The following is a 25371-nucleotide window of genomic DNA, read 5'->3' as shown; positions in this document are numbered from 1 at the left end:
GCTCTACCTAACGTTCCTGGGCTCCACCCTACTCTGCTCCTACGTTACCATAAGGATTTGACATTTAACCATCAATGATAATGTAAACGTCACAACTATTATAAATCTCAAGTCAGTAAACTCAGAGGGATAGTGCAACTCAGAATGAATGACCAGATACAACTGCCTGAAACCTTCATTGAAGATCTGTGATTCATACAGTAGAATAGGCAGGACTAAAATAGGCAGTCTTTGGAGATTTGGGAGTTCATTGGGATTATTGTCTCACTGGTTAGTTTCTTCTTCTTCTTCTTAAGCCCTTTGCTCCTCCAGGGAGCATTGACCATGGACAAAAGTCCTCCACCTCACTCGGTTGTTGGCAGTTCCTTTGAGATCTCCCCAGTTGAGCCCACTCTCAGGCATTTCTGTCTGGACACCTCTTCTCCAGGTGTTCCTGGGGTGACCGCTTTTCCTTTTTCCTTGGGGGTTCCTGGCCTTGCTGGGTGACGTTTGTGGCAGGTTTCCTGAGGGTGTGTCCAATCCAACTCTATTTTCTCCTTCGAATTTGTAAGTCAGTGGGCTCCTGGCTTGTTCTTTTCCACAGGTCCACATTGCTTACTTTGTCTCTCCACTAGATGTTAAGTATTCTCCAAAGTTCAAGTTCAAGTTCAAGTTTATTGTCATGTGTCCCTGATAGGACAATGAACCTCTTGCTTTGCTTCAGCACACAGAACATAATAGGCATTGACTACAAAACACATCAATAAATAAACTGATAAAGTGCAAAATGACAGGTAATGGGTTATTAATGTTCAGAGTTTTGTCCGAGCCAGGTTTAATAGCCTGATGGCTGTGGGGAAGTAGCTATTCCTGAACCTGGTCGTTGCAGTCTTCAGGCTCCTGTACCTTCTACCTGAAGGTAGCAGGGAGTTGAGTGTGTGGCCAGGATGGTGTGGGTCTTTGATGATACTGCCAGCCTTTTTGAGGCAGCGACTTCGATAAATCCCCTCGATGGAAGGAAGGTCAGAGCCGATGATGGACTGGGCAGTGTTTACTACTTTTTGTAGTCTCTTCCTCTCCAGGGCGCTCAAATTGCCGAACCAAGCCAAGAAACAAAGGCAGGTGTTAATGAATGTTTGCAGCCTGTTTGTAGTGTGTTTAGTTGTTTTCCAAGTCTCTGATCCATACAGCATCACCCGTTTCACATTTGAGTTAAAGATGTGTATTTTGGTGTTGATTGAGATGTGTTTTGAGCTCCAGATCTTCCTGTTAAACACCACCCGAGCCTTATTGATTCTACTTTTTATGTCTGCCTCTGTCCCTCCGGTGATGTCCACAATACTGCCTAGGTTTCACATCCGTAATATGACTTCTGGCAAGTGGCTCGATCTTCATGAGTACCCTGGGCTTTTCCCATGGTTGACTGAGAGGAAGCAATATAGTGTTTAGTTTAGTTTAAAGATACAGCGCGGAAACAGGCCCTTCGGCCCACCGGGTCCGCGCCATCCAGCAATCCCCGCACGTTATGGAGACTGGATAGACTCGGCTTGTACTCGCTAGAATTTAGAAGATTGAGGGGGGATCTTATAGAAACTTACAAAATTCTTAAGGGGTTGAACAGGCTAGATGCAGGAAGATTGTTCCCGATGTTGAGGAAGTCCAGGACAAGGGATCACAGTTTAAGGATAAAGGGGAAATCCTTTAGGACCGAGATGAGAAAAACATTTTTCACACAGAGAGTGGTGAATCTCTGGAACTCTGCCACAGAAGGTAGTTGAGGCCAGTTAATTGGCTATATTTAAGAGGGAGTTAGATGTGGCCCTTGTGGCTAAAGGGATCAGGGGGTATGGAGAGAAGGCAGGTACCGGATACTGAGTTGGATGATCGCCATGATCATATTGAATGGCGGTGCAGGCTTGAAGGGCCGAATGGCCTACTCCTGCACCTATTTTCTATGTTTCTATGTTTCTATTAACACTACCCTACACCCACCAAGGACAATGTTTACATTTATCAAGCCAATTAACCTACAAACCTGTACGTCTTTGGCGTGTGGGAGGAAACCGAAGATCTCGGAGAAAACCCACGCAGGTCACGGGGAGACCGTACAAACTCCGTACAGCCACCGCGACCGCCAATATGAGAGATTCGTGATTAGTAAGGGCGTCAGAGGCTACGGGGAGATGGCAGGAGAATGGGGTTGAGAGATAAAAAATAGATCAGCCATGATCGAATGGCGGAGCAGACTCGATGGGCCGAATTGCCTAATTCTGCTCTTATGTCTTGTGGTCTTATTATAAGCACTTCTATAAACATAATTCGGGGACAAAACTTTTATTTTTTACATCTTTTTGGGCCGAATGGATGGAGATTTTGCTGATATCTTTAACCGCTCACGACTAAGGCCTAGGGTACACAGCTGCTGTAAAAACACGCCCATTAAACCAAGTAGGGATGATCTTATAGATGATCTTATCGCTGTTCGGTGGGCCGGTGCCTAATTCCGCGCTGTATCTCTTGGCTAAATCAGCGTCCTACTGTAGTGTTCTACCACTAAACAGGACAATTCTGAAAAAGGGTCTCGACCTGAAACGTCACCCATTCCTTCTCTCCAGAAATGCTGCCTGTCCCGCTGAGTTACACCAGCATTTTGTGTCTATCTTCAGGACAATTCTTTGGCATGCAGGCAACAATTACATAAGTTAGCTGTCAACACATAAATGACTTGCTGCCTGTAATTGGGAGGAGCAGGTGCAGATTAATCCCATATCAAGAATCCTGCTCCTCTTTTCAGCACCTTTCACTTTTAGCACTTGACATTTCTTTGAAAGATTTATTTTATCAATTGCATTGACACTAAACTGTGGCAGGTTTCAGGCAAGGATCGCCATGGGGCAGCAGCGATAATAAGATTAGGGAACTGATAAGTGAATAGAAGAGGCATGTCAGTACATTGTGTAGTTTAGTTTAGAGATACAGCACGGAAACAGGCCCTTCGGCCCACCGATCCCCGCACTGTCTTACACATACGAGGCTTGTACCAAGCCAATTAAGCTACAAACCTGTACGTCTTTGGAGTGTGGGAGGAAACCGAAGATCTCGGGGAAAACCCACGCGGTCACGGAGAGAACGTACAAACTCCGTACGGACAGCACCCGTGGTCAGGATCGAACCTGGGTCTCCTGCGCTGCAAGCACTGTAAGACAGCGACTCTACCGCTGCGCCACCGTGACGTCCTGTTCGGAAGGAACTGCAGATGCTGGTTTAAACCGAAGATCGACACAAAAAGCTGGATTAACTCAGCGGGTCAGACGGCATCTCTGGAGAAAAGGAGCAGGTGATGTTTCGGATCGAGACCCTTCTTCAGACTGAGAGTCAGGGGAGAGGGATACAAGAGATATACACGGCAATATGGAGAGAGATTTAGAACAAATGAATGAAAGTTATGCAAAATATTCTATCATAGAAACATAGAAACATAGAAAATAGGTGCAGGAGTAGGCCATTCGGCCCTTCGAGCCTGCACAGCCATTCAATATGATCATGGCTGATCATCAAACTCAGTATCCTGTACCTGCCTTCTCTCCATACCCCCTGATCCCTTTAAATACAAGGGCCACATCTAACTCCCTCTTAAATATAGCCAATGAACTGGCCTCAACTACCTTCTGTGGCAGAGAATTCCAGAGATTCACCACTCTCTGTGTGAAAAATGTTTTTCTCATCTCGGTCCTAAAGGATTTCCCCTTTATCCTTAAACTGTGACCCCTTGTCCTGGACTTCCCCAACATCGGGAACAATCTTCCTGCATCTAGCCTGTTCAACCCCTTAAGAATTTTGTAAGTGTCTATAAGATCCCCCCTCAATCTTCTAAATTCTAGCGAGTACAAGCCGAGTCTATCCAGTCTCCATAATGTGCGGGGATTGCTGGATGGCGCGGACCCGGTCTCGGGAGAACTAGCTGTACTTCGTGCTATGCTCTCAGGTTTCTGGCCATTTAAAGGGCCACACTGTTGACACCGAGAGGTGCTCATCACCTCCGCAACTTTATTTGAGTAGAATGAACTGCAGCCTATTTAGACACATCCCAGAGTGTGTCATAAGGTCATAAGGTCATAAGTGAAAAGGAGTAGAATTAGGCCATTCAGCCCATCAAGTCTACTACGCCATTCGATCATGGCTGATCCATCACTCCGTCCGAAAGCCAATCTGATTTGGATGAGTATGGGCCAAACACAGGTAGGTGGGACTAGTGCAGCTGGGACATGTTGTGGGCATGTGTGGGCAAGTTGAGCCAAAGGGCCTGTTTCTACGCTGTATCACTCTAAATCATAAATCAGGTCTCGGGCGATGCAAGCGGCAACTCTACCTCTGCACCATGGTGCTGTCCTTCTAAGGACTGGTTCTTTGGTTGCACTAAGGACTTGGTATTTGCGCTATTACAGATATCTACTGTTGGGGATATTAATTTTATTTAATTATTGTTATAAAATTATCTGTGTGTTATTGCATCTGTGATCCAGCCTTGCTGCAGTAAATAGGGATCGCATTGTTCCATTGTCGGTACGTTTGACAATTAGACAGTCTTGATTCTTGATGTGTGGGTGGCAGTATTCTCTCTGCAGGGCTCTCTTGCGACCCAGCTTGACAAATAATCCATCCGTTTAATTCAATACCTTCCCCAGTTGGACCATTTCCTGAGGCAGTTCATTGTTTTTAGTTTCAGTTTTGGAGATGCAACGCGGTGAACAGGCCCTTCGGGTCCGCAGCGACCAGCGATCCCCGCGCGTTGACACCATCCTACACACGCCGGGGACAATTGTCACATTTATTCCAGGCCAATTAACCTACAAACCTGCACAGGTTTGTAGGTTAAATGGCTTCTGTAAATTGTAAATTGTCCCTAGGATAGTGCTGGTGTACAGGGTGACCGCTGATCAGCATGGACTCAGTGGGCCGAAGGGCCTGTTTTATCACACTGACCAGCGCTCACCCCATACACTACACTATCCTACACACTAGGGTCAATTTATAACATACAGAAACCAATTAACCTACAAACCTGCATATCTTTGGCATGTGGGAGGAAACCAGAACTCCCAGAGAAGACCCACGTGGTCTCGCCCTAGTAAGGAAATCAAGAACCAGTGGACCCAGGTTTAAGCTGAGGGGGAAGATTTAATTGGGAAAGTCCTGACCTGAAACGTCACCTATCCATGTTCTCCAGAGATGCTGCCTGACCTGCTGAATTACTCCAGTACTTTTGAGTTTTTTTTTTTACAAACCAGCATCTGCAGTTCCTTGTTTCTATCCTTTTACCTACTGTAAATCTACCTATCACTTGCCAGTCTTTGTCCTGCCCTCTCCTCTTTTCCAGCTTGCTGCAATCAATCTGATATAGGTTCCCTGTCTACTCCCTCCGCAGATGCTGCCTGACTTGCTGAGTTCCTCCAGCACTTTGTGTTTTGCTTATGTATAACCTCCCTACTTTTTAATACTCAATTCGGAATTAAAAGACGCACCTTTAGACTCAGAATAAAATGAATAAAAAATCTTTAGAAAAGAGATGAGGCGGAATTTCTGTTGTCAGACGGTGATGAGTCTGTGGAATTTATTGCCACTGACGGGTTTTTTTTAAGGCTGAGATTGATAAATTCTTGATTCTTGTCCTGCCCTCTCCTCTTTTCTAGCTTGCTGCAATCAATCTGATATAGGTTCCCTGTCTACTCTATTCTTGATTAGTACTAGTGTCAATGGTTATGGGGAGTAGACAGGAGACTAGGGTTGAGAGGGAAAGCTAGAAAGTTCACGTTATTGGAGTAGAATTAGGCCATTCTGTCCATCGAGCCTATTCCTCCATTCAATCATGGCTGATCTCTGCCTCCTAATCCTATTTTCCTGCCATTTCCCCATAACCCTTGACACCCGTTCTAATCGTGAATTTGTCTATCTCTGCCTTAAAAATATCCACTGACTTGGCCTCCACTGCCCTCTGTGGCGATGAGTTCTGCAGTTTAACTATCCTCTGACTGAAGAAGTTCCTCCTCACTTCCTTTCTAAAAGACTCGATGGGCTGAATGGCCTAATTCTGCTCCTGTGACATGAACTTATGAATCTGTGCTGGCTATTTGACTCTTCCACGGGTAACATTGCATAATCACCAACTAAACATCATCTCTCACAGTCTGCCTCAGCTATTTGGCTTAATCAGCTCTGAACTGTCTGAGTTGCACTTTCTGATTCGGCTCCCATCCCCACCAGCAAGCCGCCCACTCCATTCCCATCCAGCTTGGGATCATGTGAAAAGCAGACTAATTGGACGAATATCAAGTCTGGTTTCCATGAGGCTGTGTCATCTGATGTCAAGTGCGGTTCCACTGTGGTTTGCTATCCCTACGTTTTACTGTCTGAAGTGTTTGAACAGGATCACGACCCGAAACGTCACCTATCTATGTTTAGTTTAGTTTAGTTTAGAGATACAGAACGGAAACAGGCACTTCGGTCCACCGAGTCCGCACGGACCAGCGATCCCCACACATTAACACTATCCGAAACACACACTCTAAAGGGACAACTTTACATTTGTACCAAGCCAATTAACCTTCAAACCTGTACATTTTTGGAGTGTGGGATGAAAAACGAAGATCTCGGAGAAAACCCAAGCTGGTCACGGGGAGAACGTACAAACTCCGTACAGACAGGTGTCCTTGGCCAGGATCGAACCCGAGACCCGGGTCTTTGGCGCCGTAAGGCAACAACTCCACCGCTGCCCCACTGTGCCACCCTACTTTGAAAATCAAGAGCTTATACAGTAGTTCCTCATGTTGAAATCACAGCATTCATTCTATGTTTAAGAAAGAACTGCAGATGCTGGAAAAATCAAAGGTAGACAAAAATGCTGGAGAAACTCAGCGGGTGAGGCAGCATCAATGGAGTGAAGGAATAGGTGATGTTTCGGGTCAAGACCCTTCTTCAGACCATTATATCTATGGACACTTGTGAAGATGCAATCTGTACCCGACCAGATATGTTCTCCAGAGCTGCTGCCTGGCCCTGCTGAGTTAATCCAGCACTCTGTATCTTTTTTGTAAACCATCATCTGCAGTTTCTTGTTTGTACTCTGTACTTTTTACTTTCTCCATTAGATGCTCTGCGATTATGTTGTGCCCCTTGATTCTCCCATTCGCAATGCTCGGGCACGGCCCACAGATATGTGCCAGGGTCTGAGGGGGCACCCCACCTTCTGCCTGTCTTGGTTTGATGTGCCCCTCCAGAGCAATTAATACACATGTTCGCACCTTCCAGGTCGCACCTTACCAAGTGTCCATTGATGTACTCGTGTGATTTCTACTTGATAACCTATAAACTATTGATTTTCAAGGTAGTGGGCACGGTGGAGTTGCAGTAGAGTTGCTGCCTCACAGCGCCAGGGCCCTAGGTTCGATCCTGACTACGGGTGCTGTATGTACGGAGTTTGTACGTGCTCCCCGTGACCTGTGTGGGTTTTCTCCATATGCTCAGGTTTCCTCCCACACTCCTCAGACTTGCGGTTTTGTAGGTTAATTGGCTTCTGTAAAAAAATTGTAAATCGTCACCTAGTGTGTGTAGGATAGTGTCAGTGTGCAGGGATCGCTGGTCGGCGCGGACTCGGTGGGCCGAAGGGCCTGTTTCCACACTGTATCTCTAAACTAAACTAAAGATGGACACAAAATGCTGGAGTAACTCAGCGGGGCAGCATTCTGTGTCTATCTTTGGTGTCAATCAGCATCTGCAGTTCTCACCCGAACTAAACTAAAGCCTGAGATCATTTGGGGATAAGACGAATCATGTAATAATAATCCTGGAGGTTTAATCTGAGGAATTTAATCCAGTCTGAGGAAGGATCTCAACCCGAAACGTCACCCCATTCCTTCTCTCCAGAGATGCTGCCTGTCCCGCTGAGTCACTCCAGAATTTTGTGTCTATCTTCGATTTAAACCAGCATCTGCAGTTCTTTCCTACACGCTGGTGATTTAATAGACAGGTGTGGTTTGTTTTTCCCCAAGGAGAGTTGGATGAGGATTCATGACTATGCCTGGAGACCAATGTGTTAACCAACAGGGTGCCAGCTAACAGCAGTAGCCAACTTGGAATCATTCTATCTCAGGGAACAGTCACCACGCTGAAAGATTGGCAGGTTTTTTTTTGCATTTGCTGGCATAGCTAGAAGCCAGAGGCGGGATAAGACAAGGGCTCTGGTGATGGGAGGGCAACAGGGGACTTGTGGACGGACGGACGGTGCGCTTTTCAAAACGTTCCTCGACAGTGTCGGGTTCCTGCCGCCCTCAGCACTTGCAAATCCCGGTGTCCAGTTGCTCTTCCAGCCCCGGAGGTTCCCTGCATGAAACAAGCCCCGGCTCTCTCTCTCTCTACGAAGAACAGGATCCTTGTGCGCGGCTGACCGGTTGAATGCTTGAGAGGGTCTTTATGTGGAGCCTGGTCAAAGTCAACGGCTTCCAGGGGAAGCATGAACAACACGGACACTGAGACAGAGTCAGAGTACTCCTCTTCGGGATACAGTGATGGGGAGACAGACGAAGAGATATTTGAGTTAGTGACATTATCTTCCCTGAAAAAAACACCCTACGTATTTTAATCTTAATTTAGATTTTTACATGCGTGTCTCGTTGACGAATGAATTGGTTGATGAGGGTTGAATCAAACAATGCATGCTCGCAATTCAATTTAAGTACTTCAAGCAGAGGCGTACAAGTCGTTAAATATCTTTGGGATGTCAATGAAACTGATTTATGTTAATCCAAAATGTTAGCTAAAATACCGAGCTTTAAGGAGCCTCTGAAGACTGTAAAGCTGTTGAATATCAGCAAGACTAAAATTTAAATCTCTGGTCATGTATGTAATGATATGTTAGTGATGTATTGGACTGTGGTATCATGATAATGGGAGGTCAATGCTTTCAAGAAATGTTTATACAGTTAGTGTTAAGCTAATAACGTGGCTTTGTTATAAATGGCACGTTGGCGCAGCGGTAGAGTTGCTGCCGTACAGCGCCAGAGGCCCGGGTTCGATCCTGACTATGGGTGCCTGTCTGTACGTCCTCCCTATGACTGCGTGGGTTTTCTCCGGGTGCTCCGGGTTCCTCCCACACTCTAAAGATATGCGGGATTGTAGGTTAACTAAATTGGTAAATTGTAAAATTTTTAGGCAACTACAGGCGACTAGTTTATCGCCACATGTCGCCGGTGGTCGCCGAGAGTAGTCTCCTCAGTCGCGCACAAAGTCGTAGCGTCTTTCTGGTCACCGCTAAATTTTCAACATGTTGAAAATTTTCCCGCCGCCAATGAGCGCAGCTTGACTTCTCCTGACGTAGGTGCTGCCGTAGGTTGTCGCCAGGATGACGGTTTTGCTACGACTATGACAGTCGCCGGCAGTTGCCTAAAAAATCGCCAAGTGCGACAGGCCCATAACTCAGCGGGTCAGGGAGCATCTCTGGAGAAAATGAATAGGTGATGTTTTGGGTCGAGACACTTCTTCAGACTATGAGTCTCTCTCTCTGTATCAAGCTCTGAAGTCTCAGTCTGAAGAAGGGCCTCGACCCAGAATGTCACCTACTCCTTTTCTCCAGAGATGCTGCCTGACCCGCTGAGTTACTCCAGCATCTTGTGTCTACCTGCTTATTGCAGTTTCCTTTACTATCGTTCCTTACAATGTAGTTCAGCGTTACTCCGGAAGTGATAGATAGCGGCAGAGATTCTTGATTAGTACGGGTGGCAGAGGTCATGGGGAGAAGGCAGGAGAATGTGGTTAGGAAAGAGAAATAGATCAGCCATGGTTGAATGGCAGGGTAGACTTGATGGGCCAAATGGCCTAATTCTGCTCCTGTCACTTATGACCTTATGCCCTTGTGGCTCACTCCCTACCATTCCAACTAGTGCAGACAACAAGTACAACCTTGGTTAATGTCTAATTTTCATTGTATTTGCAGGGAGGACGTGAGAACAGCCAATGTTATCGCTGCTGAAACAGTGACCTGCCTTGTGATCGACAGAGAGTAAGTGAAATTTAACATTTTTAAATTTGACCATTTTCTTATAGGACCTTTTAGGACTTTTTGTTGTTGTTAATCTTCTAGGACCTTTATGGCCCTTGTAACCATGGTGCTTGGAAAGAAGAGAATAGAGGGATATGGGCCTAATGCAGGCAAATGGGGTTAGATAGATAGGCATCAAGATCATATGGAAGCGATATGTAAAGGGCCTGTCCCACTTGGGCGACCTAATCCGCGAGTTCTGCCGAGTTTGCCCTCGACTCATACTCGCAGCATGGTCGACACGAGGCCGTAGGAGGTCTTCGTAACTCTCCTTCATGGTCGAGAGTGGTCTCCGCGTATTCAAGGCCTCAGCTAGTTTGCGGTGTTTTTTTCAATATGTTAAAAAATGCCCGCGAGTAAAAAAAGGTTGCCATGGAAAAAATCGATACTTTTTTTACTCGTAGGTTTAGTCGTAGTAGGTCGGCATGTTAGTCGGAGGTAATCGAGGGTGGTCGAAGGTAGCCTAAGGTAGTTGTAGATAGTCTTCATCATAGTCGAAGGGAGGGCGAAGGAGATTGAAGGAGGTCGTCTTCACTCTCCACTATTCGGTGTCCAATTTTCCCAAAGTTAGTCATAGCTAGTCGAAGCTGGTCTTCAACATAGTTGAAGGAGGTCTTCTACATAGTCGAAGGAGGTCTTCAACATGTCATTTTTTCAAACTCTTCTAAACTCGCCAATTAGGTCGCCCAAGTGGGACAGCCCCTTTAGCAGAACCCTTTCTGTGCTACGAAACTCAATAGCCATAAAGTTGGGTCCCAACCCAAAATGGCTTCCATCCATCTCCTCCACAGATGTTGCCTGACCCGCTGAGTTCCTCCAGCATTTTGTGCTTTGGCCACAAAACAATGTCTTGATCAATAAGAAAGCCCAACGACAGCACACAAAGCAGGCGCAGTGATGGCTTTCATACCAGTTTGTTATGATGGTTTGATTGAAAGATGCAGCTTGGAAACAGGCCCTTCGGCCCACCAGGTCCATGCTGACGGAGGGCCCTGCCAATGATGTTCTGTGCGGCAGACAGTCTGGGGGGGAGCAAAAATGGAGGCCACATCTGGATGGTTGACGAGGTCAGAGGAGATGCACATGGACCTCAGCCTCACCTGGAATAAATAACAATAGAACAAAGCACATAAAACAGTATAGCACGGGAACAGGTCCCTCGGCTCACAATGCTTGTGCTGTAGTGGGAGAGTCTAGGTCCTCTGGTCCTAGACTCTTCCACCAGTGGAAACATCCTCACCGCATCCACTCTATCCATGCCTTTCACTATTCCGAGTGTTTCAATTAGGTCTCCCCCCTCATTCTTCTAAACCTCAGCGAGTACAGGCCCGGTGCCAGCAAACGCTCATCATAGGTTAACCCTACTCATTCCTGGGATCATTCTTGTAAAGAGTGTTTTATTGTCATATGTCTCAGATAGAACAATGTACCGAGAATAATTCTTGGATTCCTCCCTTAAACTTCCCCACACTCACCTCATGGCCCGGGGTCAAGGAAAGAGCGTTCACGTCGCGGCCTTGTTTCCACCAATCTCTCCACCACCACGCACAGGAAGCACAAGTAGCGCAAGACGCCATAGTGAGCAGATGCCGAGATGTGCTCTGGCTGAACAATTTCTAATCTTGTGACGTGGACTCAATAAGAAGACCTCATGGCCATGCCCATTAATGTTGAACATTACCTCCCTGGGATAAAGGTTCTGACTGCCTTTATAATTTTATATACAGTACTTTTATCAAGTCTCCCCTCGAGCTTTGACATCCCAGAGAAGTAACGAGTAGTGTTGCACGCCATCCATTTTATTTAAGCCACTTAAGCGCGTTGACAGGATCTGATGTGAAACCAATGTTCCACACATTCCCCATGGGCTTTCTGCCTGCGGAGCTCGGTTGAAGCATTAGATTGAGTCTCTGACACTGTGCAGTCCTCTTTCTTGCACACTGGCACAGAGGTAGAGTTGCTGCCTCACAGCCCCAACAAACCGGGTTCGATCATGACTATATGGGTGCTGTCCGTATGGAGTTTGTACATTCTCCCTGTGACCGCCTGGGTTTTCTCCGGGTGCTCCGGCTTCTAAAGACGTGCAGGTTTTACAGGTTAATTGGCTTCTGTAAGTTGTCCCCAGTGTGTAGGATAGAACTAGTAGTACAGGTGATCGCCGGTCGGTGTGGACTAAGTGGGCCGAAGGGCCTGTTTTCTTGCCATATCTCTAAAATAAACTAAACTAAACTTCCTGTACATCCAATCTACATTATCGATTGGATTACTTAGCGCCTGTGCTGCAAACAATACTGTTGAAGGGCAAAAGTAATTCCCAATGAGAACAGGCCAAATTACTGCATGTTTTTCCTTCCATTATTATAGCGTCTGTTAAATTTGATATGATCTCTTAAAGAGTCTATACAGCAATATCCCTAAGAGCAAGTGTAATCTTCATGTTTAAAGCTGTTTGTCATCTATGTGACGACCTTTAAGAAGAAACGTAAACACTCAGCAAATATGGCTGTTAGCAGCACAATTAAATACTAGGTGTCTAAGGAATCATGTCCAAAGAGGCTTATTTCGCTGAAAAATCTACCTTACAGCATCTGTAGACTTTAGACACACAGCGCGGAAACAGGTCCTTCGGCCCACCGGGTCCGCAACGACCAGCGATCACCCCGTACACTAGCATTATACTACACACTAGGGACAATAAACAATTTTACCGAAGCAAATTAACCTACGAACCTCAACGTCTTTGGAGTGTGGGAGGAAACCGGAGCACCCAGAGAAAACCCACACTGTCACAAGGAGAACGTACAAACTTCATGCAGACAGCATCCGTAGTCAGGATCGAACCAGGTTAAAGTAAAGGCTGAATTGCACAATTGATGCTGGAATTTAACAAATAATTTAACAAATTATCTGCATTTCTTTTGTACTGACAGAACAATTTAAATTTCAATTAACATGCATTCCATCGCAAGAAAGTAACATGTCTGTCCACATATATAAATGTGTATGTACCCGAGTGCATGGAAGGGTCCGGACCTGAGATGTCACCTATCCAGTCCCTCCGCAGATGCTCTCTGACCTGCTAGGTTTCCAGCATTTTGTATTCTGCCCCATTGTATATGTTGAGGTGTTGACAGTAAAGTGCCGTTGGATCACTGAACAATTTTGAGCCTTAATTGCTTAAGAATATTTTTCCGCTGAAACTGAGTTCTGATTGTTACAGTTCGTTCAAACACCTAATTGGAGGCCTTGAAGACGTGTCGAACAAAGCTTACGAAGATGCTGAAGTGAAAGCTAAGTATGTCAATCGTTCATGTTCTTGAAGTTGATTTTAACCATGATTGCCATCGGCGACAGGTGGATGAGCAGCAAGATAACATTTAAAAAGCTCGTCGGGTGCAAGGATCTTAGAAATACACCGTGAGCAAAGGGACCTTGGGCCGCTGCGGTGGCGCAGCGGTAGAGTTGCTGCCTTACAGCGCTAGAGAGACCCGGGTTCGATCCCGACTACAGGTGCTTTTCTGTATGGAGTTTGTACGTTCGTCCCCGTGACACTCGTGGGTTTTCCCCGAGATATTCGGTTTCCTCCCACACCCCAAAGACGTACAGGCTTGCAGCTCGGTAAAACTGTAAATTGTCCCTCGTGTGTGTAGGATAGTGTTAATGTGTGGGGATCGCTGGTCGTTGCGGATTCGGTGGGTCGAAGGGCCTGTTTCAGCGCTGATTCTTTAAAACTAAATAAAAAACTAAAAGCCCATGAATTCCAATGGTAACTTTCAGAAGGGAAGTAGACAGATATCCAAAAAGGAAATAAAGTTGAATAGTATCAGGAAAGAGCAGAGGGGCAGATCCTGCACGGAGGCGCAGCGGTAGAGTTGCTGCCTTACAGCGCCAGAGGCCCTGGCGGGTTCGATCATGACTACAGATCCCTAAACTAAACTAAACGAAGTGTTTAAGAAAGAACTGCAGATTCTGGAAAAATCGAAGGTAGACAAAAATGCTGGAGAAGGGTCTTGACCCGAAATGTCACCTATTCCTTCGCTCCACAGTTGCTGTCTCACCCACTGAGTTTCTCCAGCATTTTTGTCTACCTTAAACTAAACTAAGCATGTCTTGCCTATTCCCGAAGCATCAACACTGTGTAGGATATACAAGAGTGCTGATTATCATGAAAAGTAAAAGCTGAATTGTACAATTGATGCTTGAATTATCTGCAGTTCTTTTGTATTGACAGAGCTGTTTATTCTTTTGTGTTTTGTGATACGGTGCTAGTGAAAACACTTGATCTGTGCGCGGAACATGTAACCCTTTGTACTCAAGCTGGCTTTTTGAGAGAATTACCCATTTGCTGTCATTCATGTAATTTATTCCCATTCACGCTACATTTTGGTTGCCTTTCAAAATATATATCCTTTGTGTCTGGTCTGACTACCTTGCCGTTTCCCGTCAGGGGTTGTATCAGCAATCCCTTGAGTGCTTCAACTTTCTTAGTTCGATCCTGACTGCGGGCGTTGTCTGTGCGGAGTTTGCACGTTCCTCCCCGTGACCTGCCTGGGTTTTCTCCGGGGTCCTCGGTTTCCTCCCACACTCCAAAGACGTAGTTAATTGGCTGGGTTATAAATGTAACATTGCGCCTAGTGCGTGCAGGATAATCTTAATGTGCGGGGATCGCTGGACTCGGTGGGCCGAAGGGCCTGTATCCGCGCTGTATCTCTAAACTAAAAAACAACTTAAAAACCGATGACGCATTATTTGGACATTTACAATGATTGGATCAATTGGTAGTTCCCCTTGTGTGTCGAGAATCAGATTTGTGTCATGTACTGTTGTGACAAGTGTAAAATGAGTAGATAAAGGGGTCGCACAAAGTTCAGGATGAGATGAGAGAATAATGAGAGCAGTAGACATGAAGGCGGTTCTTAACACAAATCAATTGTGCCAAGATCTTAGAATTAGTCCTTTTAGAAGTGAAAGCAGGCAACAATCCATCACTGAAATGATGATGGATATCGTGAACTCCATCTTCCACAAGGTTGGGGATACTGACGTCCAGTGACTCTATTCTGAAATAAAAAGATGTTCTTGAATGTAACAAGGAATTTTAGTTTAGAGATACAGCATGGAAACAGGCCCTTCGGCCCAGCATGTCCGCGCCGACCAGCGATCCGCACATGCTAACACTGCCCTACACACACTTGGCACAATGTTACATTTATAACCAAGCCAATTACGGTAACGATGTATTTGGATCCCCCACACACTAACACTGCCCGACACACACTTGGGAAAATTTTACATTCATACCAAGCCTACTAACCTACAAATCTGTACGTCTTTGGAGCGTGGGGGGAAACCGAAGATCTCGGAGAAAACCCTAGCAGGTCGTGGGGAGAACGTACAAACTTCGTACAGACAAGCACCCGTGGTCAGGATTGAACCCGGCGCTGTGAGGCAACAACTCTACCGTGGAGCCAGTGCCCCCCCCCCCCCCCCCCCCCCCCCCCCCACTGCGCTGTCCAGGTGGGCAGCAGAACTTGAGTTAAGCTCAACTTCAGTGGGGATGCGGGTTGGTAGGCTGGCCATTGAATGTGAAGTTAGTTGTGGCGTGTTTCAGAAGAAGATGTGGTACGACCGAGGCGGAGGAAGTTGCAGATGGAGGAAATTGGTTTTAGCACTGGAGAAGATATTTGCCTGTTTATAGGTTGAACATACAGCCTACCTTTCAAACAAAGAACACAAAGTGCTTGAGTAACTCTTTGGAGCGATGGCACGGTGGCGCAGCGGTAGAGTTGCTGCCTTACAGCACTTGCAGCGCCAGAGACCCAGGTTCAATCCCGGCTATGGGTGCTGTCTGTACGGAGTTTGTACGTTCTCCCCATGACCTGCTTGGGTTTTCTCCGAGATCTTCGGTTTCCTCCCACACTCTAAAGACGTGCAGGTTTGTAGGTTAATTGACTCGGTATAAGTGTAAAATTGTCCCCAGAGTGTGTAGGATAGCATTAGAAGCCTCAGAAGCCTCAGAAGGCAGTGGAGGCCAATTCTCTGGATGCTTTCAAGAGAGAGTTAGATAGAACTCTTAAAGATAGCGGAGTCAGGAGATATGGTGAGAAGGCAGGAACGGGGTACTGAATGTGGATGATCAGCCATGATCACAGTGAATGGCAGCGCTGGCTCGAAGGGCCGAATGGCCTACTCCTGCACCTATTGTTTATAGTCCATTGTCTAATGTACGGGGATCGCTGGTCATTGCGAACCCGGTGGGCAAAAGGGCCTGTTTCCGCGCTGTATCTCTAAACAGTATAAACTAAACAGTAAACTCAGCGGGTCAGGTAACATCCCAGGTGAACATGGATAGGCAAAGTTTTGGGTCAGGACCCTTCTTCAAGCTCTGAAGCCCAGCATTTTCTGTCTTTTTCTCTAAACCAACATCTGCAGTTCATTATTTCTACATTGTCTATCTTATTGTATGTCTTTGTTTAACACTTCAGACACCTCAGTCTTTCAAATTGATAACAGTTTACTCTGTCTCTATCTAATGGCTTAGTTAATCATGCTCTAATCCTCTGTTTAATGATTCAGTCTATCTCATTGCATCTTTCAAATAAACCAATTCATCTCGCTTAATCTCAGTGTTTACTAACCATGTCTCCCTCAAAGAATCATCTCTTTAAGTATTGGCAGGAAATGCTCACCAAATCAGTTAGCATCTGCGGAGAAAAGCAAAGATAATGGGTCAAGTAGATGCGGTCCTAGATGTGACAAGGGGAGATCTATCTTGCACTAAACATTATTCCCTTTATCCTGCATCTGTACACTGTGGATGGCTCGCTGGCAATTATGTGTAGACTTTCCGCTGACTAACAGGCAAAAAAAAGCTTCCCCCCCGCTACAATCAGTTTGAAGAAGAGTCCCGAACCGAAACGTCGTTTGTCCATTCCTTCCTCAGATGCTGCCTGACCCATTGAGTTTCTCCACACAATTGTGTTTTGCTCAAGATTCCAGCATCTGCAATTCAAGAGTCAAGAGAGTTTTAATTTAGTTTATGATACAGTGTGGAAACTGCGTGAGTCCGTGCCAGGCATCGATCACCCGCACACTAGTTCTATGTGATCCCACTTTAGCATCCTACACACTGGGCGGCCACAGTGGTGCAGCAGTTTAGTTGCTGCCTTACAGCGCTTGCAGCGCCGGAGACCCCGGTTCGACCCCGACTACGGGTGCTGTCTGTACGGAGTTTGTACGTTCTCCCCGTGACCTGCATGGGTTTTCTCCGAGATCTTCGATTTCCTCCCGCACTCAAAAGACGTACAGGTTTGTAGGTTAATTGGCTTGGTGTATGTGTAAATTGTGTGTAGGATAGTGTTAGTGTGTGTAGGATAGTGTTAATGTGTGGGGGTCGTTGGTCGGCGCGGACCCGGTGGGTCTGTTTCCGCTCAATGTCTCTAAACTAAACACTAGGGGCAATGCACAGAAGCCCATTAACCTACAAACCTGCACGTCTTTGGAATATGTGAGGAAACCGGAGCACACGGAGAAAACCCACGTGGTCACAGGGAGGATGTGCAAACACCATACAGACAGCACCTTAGGTCAGGATTGCACCTGGCGCTCTGAGGCAGCAGCCCTGCCATACTTTTAGGCACAGTGGCACAGCGATAGAGTTGCTGCCTTACAGGGTCGGAGATCTGGGTTAGATCCTTCGAAGTTTCTCGAGCCGAAACGTCACCTGTTCCTTTTTTTGCTGAGGTGCTGCCTGACCCCCTGAGTTACTCCAGCAATTCTGTGTCTGGATATCTGTAAACTGTGGAGAAAAAAATATATAGTAATCTTTCATGTCTAGAATAGTGAAAGGCTTGGATAGAGTGGATGTGGAGAGGATGTTTCCACTAGTGGGAGAGTCTAGGACTAGAGGTCATAACCTCAGAATGAAAGGACGCTCTGTTACGAAGAAGATGAGGAAGAACTTCTTTGGACAGAGGGTGGTGAATCTGTGGAATTCCTTGGCACAGAAGGCTGTGGAGGCCAAGTCAGTGGATGTATTTAAGGATGGATTCTTGATTAGTACGGGTGTCATCAGTTTATGGGGAGAAGGCAGGAGAATGGGGTTAGGATGGGAGAGATTGATCAGCCATGATTGAATGGCGGAGTAGACTTCATGGGCCGAATGGCCCAATTTTACTCCTATCTCTGTGACTTATGATCTTGATCGCTAGCCAGTAGCGTCAGAGCTGAAAATATCTTGAAACCATCTGTGGGCATATTGTGGCCTTTGGAGTCTATTCGTTTTGGCTGTCCTTGTTCATCCATAACAAATGGCTATTTGAACGAAGTATTTGTGGTCCTTTGCCTGTAGTGGTAAAACACCCATTGTTGTCCACCACCAGATAGAGGAATTATTGATTCACAAGAAATCTACAAGAAATCACAAACATGAGGGGAATAGATTGGGTAGTTAGTGAGTTCAGTTTATTGTCACATGTACTGAGGTACAATGAAAATCTTTTGTTGCGTGCTGTCCAGTCAGCAGAAAGACAATACATAATAATAATAATATATCTTTTATTGTCATTGCACGTCAGTGCAACGAGATTTAGTGTGCAGCTCCACTGATGTACAAGAAAGGTAAATAAATACAATACATAAATAAACAAGCTGAATTGATTGACGTGACCATCTGAGGGAGACTGTCCAAAGGGGGTGGGTGGGGGGGCACTCATTAGGGCCGGTTCAGAGCCGCTATAGCTCTTGGGATAAAACTGTTCCTGAGTCTGGAGGTTCGGGCGTAGAAGGCCTTGTAACGTCTGCCGGAGGGAAGTAGTTGAAACAGACCGTGGCAGGGGTGTGATGAGTCCTTATGGATGCTGAGGGCCTTCCTGAGGCACCGTGTGTGGTAGATGCCTTCCAAGGCTGGTAGCTCTGTCCCGATGATCCGCTGTTCTCTGTTGACGACGCTCTGTTGACGACATGATTACAATCGAGCCATTTACAGTGTATAGACACATGATAAGGGAATAACGTTTAGTGCAAGTTAAAGCCAGCAAAGTCCGATCAAGGATAGTCCGAGGGTCACCAAAGAGATAGCTAGGTGTTCCGCACTGCTCTCTGGTTGTGGTAGGGTGATTCAGTTGCATGAAGATGATTCAGCTGGGAAGAAACTGTCCCTAAATCTGGAGGTGTGCGTTTTCACACTTCTATACCTTTTGCCTGATGGGAGAGGGGAGAAGATGGAGTGGCCAGGATGCGACTCGTCCTTGATTATGCTGCTGGCCTTGCCGAGGCAGCGTGAGGCGCAAATGGAATCAATAGAAGGGAGAATGGTTTGTGAGATGGTCTGGGCTGTGCCCACTATTAGACGCACAGGGTGTGAGCTATAGGGAGAGGTTGAGCAAGCTAGACCTCTATTCCTTGGAGTGCAAGAGGATGAGGGGTGAACTTATAGAGATGTATAAAATCATGAGAGGAATAGATCGGGTAGACGCACAGAGTCTCTTGCCCAGAGTAGGGGAACCAAGGACCAGAGCACATAGGTTTAAAGTGAGCGGGAAAAGATTTAATAGGAATCTGAGGGGTAACTTTTGTCATATGCAAAGGGTGATGGGTGTATGGAATGAGCTGTTGGAGGAGGTAGTTGAGGTGGTGACTATCACAATGTTTAGAATACATTTAGACTGGTATAGAACATATAGAAACATAGACATAGAAACATAGAAAATAGGTGCAGGATGAGGCCATTCGGCCCTTCGAGCCATTCATTGTGATCATGGCTGATCGTCCCCAATCAATAACCCGTGCCTGCCTTCTCCCCATATCACTTGATTCCACTAGCCCCTAGAGCACTATCTAACTCTCTCTAAAATCCATCCAGTGACTTGGCCTCCACTGCCCTCTGTGGCAGGGAATTCCACAAATAATATGAAGAATTTCATTTGCTAACTCATACAAATAAAGGGATGTGTAAAGTTTAGAGGGATATGGGGCAAACGCAGGCAGATGTTGGCCGGAGTGGGCAAGTTGGGCCGAAGAGCCCGTTCCCGCTCTGTAAGACTCTATGTTTGTATGAAATTAAAATATGCTTGATCTTAGCCCCACCATTAGTAATCCATTCTCTCAAACAATAGCTTTTCATGTCACAACATAGTTCCTTAGCATATCACAAGGGTGACAAGAAAACAAAAATTAATAATTGAAGATGATGCCATAGTAACCGGGGTTTGGATAAAGACTGGGAATGAAGACAATGCCTCGAATCAAACCTTTCATGCCGTATAACAGATTTATTCAAATACCTTATTCAGATGTTGAACTGCAGCATGATCTCGATTCTGTAAAAAAATTATTTCACCATTGTGAAACCCGTTTGAATGCATAATAACGTGATTGTTCTGCATCTCCAAGCATAGCTGACTGCAGGCTGTGGGTGTTTCATAAGCGAGTCTATTGAAAAGATATTGCAAAAAAAAACATCTCTGAATGGTGAACGGTTCTGCTCTTGGTAACCTGGATGGAAAATTATATTAAATTCACCAACATACTGAAGATCTCGGCTTGAATGGACTTCTGTAATTAACTTCCCGTTCCACGAAATGTACAAAAAGCGGCACCTTATCAAATGGGGCTTTTGGACATGCGAACAAATAAAGTATTTATAGGTGATAGGAGTAGAGTTAGGCCATTCATAGAAACATAGACAATAGTTGCAGGAGTAGGCCATTCGGCCCTTCGAGCCAGCACAGCCATTCAATATGATCATGGCTGATCATCCACAATCAGTACCCCGTTTCTGCCTTCTCCCCATATCCCTTGATTCCGTTTGCCCTAAGAGCTACATCTAACTCTCTCTTGAAAACATCCAGTTAATTGGCTTCCACTGCCTTATCTGGCAGAGAATTCCCCAGATTCACAACTCTCTGAGTGATAAAGTTTATCCTCATCTCAGTCCTAAATGGCCTACCCCTAATTCTTAAACTGTGACCCCTGGTTCTGGACTCCCCCAACACCGGGAACTTTTGTCCTGCATCTAGTCTGTCCAATTCTTTAAGAATCTTATATGTTTCTACTCGACTAAGTGGGACCCGTTGGGTCCCACTTAACTGTTCCCATACCAAGCTGTGATCCAACAAGACACTATGCCTTCTATGGTGTATATGTGCATTGTATATGTATATACAGTATATGAACACATTGCAATTTTGTACTGTGGCAACTGGTTTATAATGGCTGAAAGGTTTTATGTGGGCCATCGTGATACCTTTACCTCATTAGAGTCATAGTCATATAGCATGGAAACTGGCCCTTCGGCCCAACTTGCCCACTCTGGCCCAGCTACGCTAGTCCCACCTGCCCGCGTTTGGTCCATATCCCTCCAAAGCAGCCCTATCCATGTACCTGTCTCACTGTTTCTTAAACGTTGGGATAATCCCTGCTTCAACTACCTCCTCTGGCAGCTCATTCCATACCCCCACCACCCTCCGTGTGAAAAAGTTACCCCTCAGGTTTCTATTAAATCTTTTCCCCTTCAGCTTAAACCTATGTCTTCCGGTCCTCGATTCCCCTACTCTGGGCAAGAGACTGTCATCTACCCGATCTATTCCTCTCATGACTTTACACAACTCTATAAGATCACCCCTTATCTTCCTGTGCTCCAAGGAATAGAGACCCAGCCTACTCAACCTCTCCCTGTAGCTCAGACCCTCTAGTCCTGGAAACATCCTCATAAATCTTCTCTGCACCCTTTCCAGCTAGACAACATGCATCCTATAACATGGTGCCCAGAATGACCTGTGTGTTGTACAGGATCAAATATTTTTGTCTCTGGATTCACCAGGTTCAATCTCACCCCCCCCCCCCCCCCCCTCCCCACCTGTGGCATTCTAACGTGCTATTAGTTTCCATGGTTTTCTACATCACTTGCGGCACTCATTATTTGTAAATTTTAATCAACATGAAACAAAAATAATCTCAAGTGAACCTACATTCATAATGATTTGTGAATCTATTGAAATCCAGTACAATCTCGCCCTCTGTTGGCAGTACTGAGAATAGTTCACATTCAACACTGAGCATAATTACTAGTCAGTGGAGAACACAAAGTGCGGGAGTAACTCAGTGGGTTAGGCAGCATCTCTGGAGGGCATGGATAGGTGACGTTTCGGGCCGGGACCCTTCTTCAGACACTGAAGTCTGATTTCCGAAGAAGGATGAACCACAATAACTCAGCGGGACATCCAGCATCTCTGGAGAGAAGGAATGGGTGACGTTTCGGGTCAAGACCCTTCTTAAGATTCGTCAGGGATAAGGGAAACGAGAGATATAGACGATGATGTGGAGAGATTAGGAACAATGAATGAAAGATATGCAAAAAAAGTAAGGATGATAAAGGAAACAGGCCATTATCGCCTATATCTCTCATTTCCCTTATCCCTAACCAGTCTGAAGAAGGGTCTCGAACCGAAACATTACCCATTTCTTCTCTCTAGAGATACTGCCTGTCCCGCTGAGTTACTCCTGCTTTTTGTGTCTTATCTTCGGTTGAAACCAGCATCTGCAGTTCCTTCCGACACATTTCGTCTGAAGAAGCGTCTCGACACTAAACGCATTGGCAGGAACTGCAGTTGCTGGTTTAAACCGAAGACGGAAGAAGGAGTCTCGACCTGAAATGTCACCGATTTCTTTTCTCTAGAGATGCTGCCTGACTCGCTGAGTTACTCCAGCTTTTTGCCTGTCTCTCGACCCAAAACGCCGCCTCTCCATGTCCTCCAGGGATGCTGCCTAGCCCGCTGAGTTACATCAGTACTCTGTGTTCTACAGCCGATTCCAGCATCTGGGCGGCACAGTGGCGCAGCGGTAGAGTCGCTGCCACACAGCGCCAGAGACCCGGGTTCCATCCCGACTACGGGTGCTTGTCTGTACGGAGTTTGTACGTTCTCCCCGTGACCAGCGTGGGTTTTCTCCGAGGTCTCCAGTTTCCTCCCACACTCCAAAGACCTACAGGTTTGTAGGTTAATTGGCTTGGTATAAATGTAAATTGTCCCTAGTGTGTGTAGGATAGTGTAAGACTGCGGGGATCGCTGGTCGGCGCAGACTCGGTGGGCCGAAGGGCCTGTTTCCGCGCTGCATCTCGAAACTAAACTAAACTAAATATCTGCAGTTCTTTCTGTCTTCTGTCGTCCTGTTTTATTTTTTTCCTCCTTTTCTTCCTCTTACTCCCCTTGCTTGCAAAGATTAATTTCGCAAACGTTTCCCTGTCATCTGGTAACCTGGAAGAGCTCAGTATTGCAACAGAAGAATTAATTGTTAGATCTTTAGAAATATTTAGATCTATCTTTGCATTTGCCTTTTCAACCCATCTGCTTTTAGTTATTAACAACATTTCGTTCGAACTTGTTTTTGAATGACAAATAAAGAATAAAGAAATTCAATTCTAGTTGATACTTAAAAGGGAAAAAAACACATTGATCTATTAGACACAAGGAAGTGCAGATGCTGGCTTACCAAAAAAAAATATGCGAAGTGCTGGAGTAATGCCCTTGTCCCACTTAGGAAACCTGAACGGAAACCTCTGGAGACTTTGCGCCCCACCCAAGGTTTCCGTGCGGTTCCCGGAGGTTGCAGGTGGTTGCCGGAGGTTGCAGGTAGTGGAAGCAGGTAGGGAGACTGACAAAAACCTCCGGGAACCGCACGGAAACCTTGGGTGGGGCACAAAGTCTCCAGAGGTTTCCGTTCAGGTTTCCTAAGTGGGACAGGGGCATAACTCAGCGGATCAAGCAGTGTTTCTAGAGGGCATGGAAGGGTTGCCTTTCCTCATTAACAATGGTAACAGGATAGTATTTCCACATTAGACACAAAATGCTGGAGTAACTCAGCGGGTCAGGCAGCATCTCTGGAGACAAGGGATGGGTGAAGTCTCGGGTCGGGACGCTTCTTCCGATTGAAGTGTCCGAAAACTGATCCGAAACATCACTCGTCCTTTTTCTCCAGAGATGCTGCCTGACCCGCTGAGTTACTCCAGCACTTTGGCATCTACCTTCGGTATAAACCAGCATTGCCACACATAGTATATCCTCATCGCTCCTTTTGCTTCTTGCACTGAATCCTGGTTTGAAATCAAATTCCTCCCCATTTATCTCCTCTCCTCTTGGGAAATTGATGATTCCAACCAGGACACACTTCCACAGGTTTTATGAGCCTCATTTTTCATGGGTGGACCCGAACAATGAGCTGTGAGAAGACATAACGCTGTGGAGAACTACCATCTGGCACAGTGCTGGGCTGAGCCAAAACTGTCACATTACAGCGCATGGAAATGGATTGCAGTGACCTTAACTCATCTTCCTTTTCCCAAGTAAAATACTGCATGGCCTAGATTTTTAATGTAGGACAAAAAAATACTGGGAATACTCAGCCGCTCGGGCACCAAGTGACATGGAGGTATCTGACCTGATGCTGCCTCTCCTACTTGAGGGTGGCACGGTGGCGCAGCAGTAGAGTTGCTGCCTTACAGCGCCAGAGACCTGAGTTCCATCCTGACTACGGGTGCTGTCTATAAGGAGTTTGCATATTCTCCTGCATGGGTTTTCACCGGGTGATCTGGCTTCCTCCCACACTCCAAAGACGTGCAGGTTTGTAGGTTAATCGGCCTCTTTAGTTTAGTTTAGTTTTAGAGATACAAATAGTTACCACATAAAGGGCGCTGCCAAAGTTATCGACATTAAAAAGCTACAATGCACCCTCGATTTTAGTTGTTTAGAGATACAGTGCAGAAACAGGCCCTTCGGCCCACCGAGTCAGCGCCGGCCAGCAATCCCCACACAGTAACACTGTCCGACACTAGGGACATTTTTTACATTTATACCTAGCCAATTAACCTGCAAACCTGTACGGCTTTGGAGTGTGGGAGGAAATCGAAGTTCTCGGACAAAACCCCGCGCAGGTCGCGGGGAGAACGTACAGACAAGAACCCGTGGGCAGGATCGAACCCGGGTCTCTGGCGCTGTAAGGCAGCATCTCCACCGCCGCGCCACTGTGCCGCCCATAGATCCTGAGATCATCCAGTCCTTGCAACACTGGGTTAAAATGTCACCCGTTTTATAGACAGCAAAGACGCAAACGACATTGAAATCATCTGATCCATTCAAGCAGCCAGCTTTGATATCTCCTTCAGAGAGGGATGTTGCCATGACGAACATCTACTGAAGCAAGCCAATATTCTGCTGCCGAATGCCAAGATCAAGAGCCATGACGTGCCTCCATGTTCGGCAACATGGATCACAAACAGAAAGGGTTTAATTAGTCTTTGCACCAACATT

The 25371-nt window shown here is 46.1% G+C and overlaps 1 protein-coding gene across 3 annotated transcripts in view; it reads left to right on the top strand.

Moving 5' to 3' along the window:
* The window catches only part of prkg1 (protein kinase cGMP-dependent 1), a 445216-nt gene that overhangs the window by 374752 nt on the left and 45093 nt on the right, over positions 1–25371 (top strand). For all 3 annotated transcript variants that reach the window (XM_033034352.1, XM_033034353.1, XM_033034354.1), the window contains exons 8-9: positions 9965–10030; positions 13290–13364. In XM_033034352.1, the coding sequence (XP_032890243.1) occupies positions 9965–10030; positions 13290–13364 (141 nt within the window). The remainder of the gene's footprint in view (positions 1–9964; positions 10031–13289; positions 13365–25371) is intronic.

The sequence above is a fragment of the Amblyraja radiata genome, chromosome 15 (genome assembly GCF_010909765.2).
Source record: "Amblyraja radiata isolate CabotCenter1 chromosome 15, sAmbRad1.1.pri, whole genome shotgun sequence".
NCBI lineage: Eukaryota > Metazoa > Chordata > Chondrichthyes > Rajiformes > Rajidae > Amblyraja > Amblyraja radiata.
This window is presented reverse-complemented; position numbering and strand designations above follow the sequence as displayed.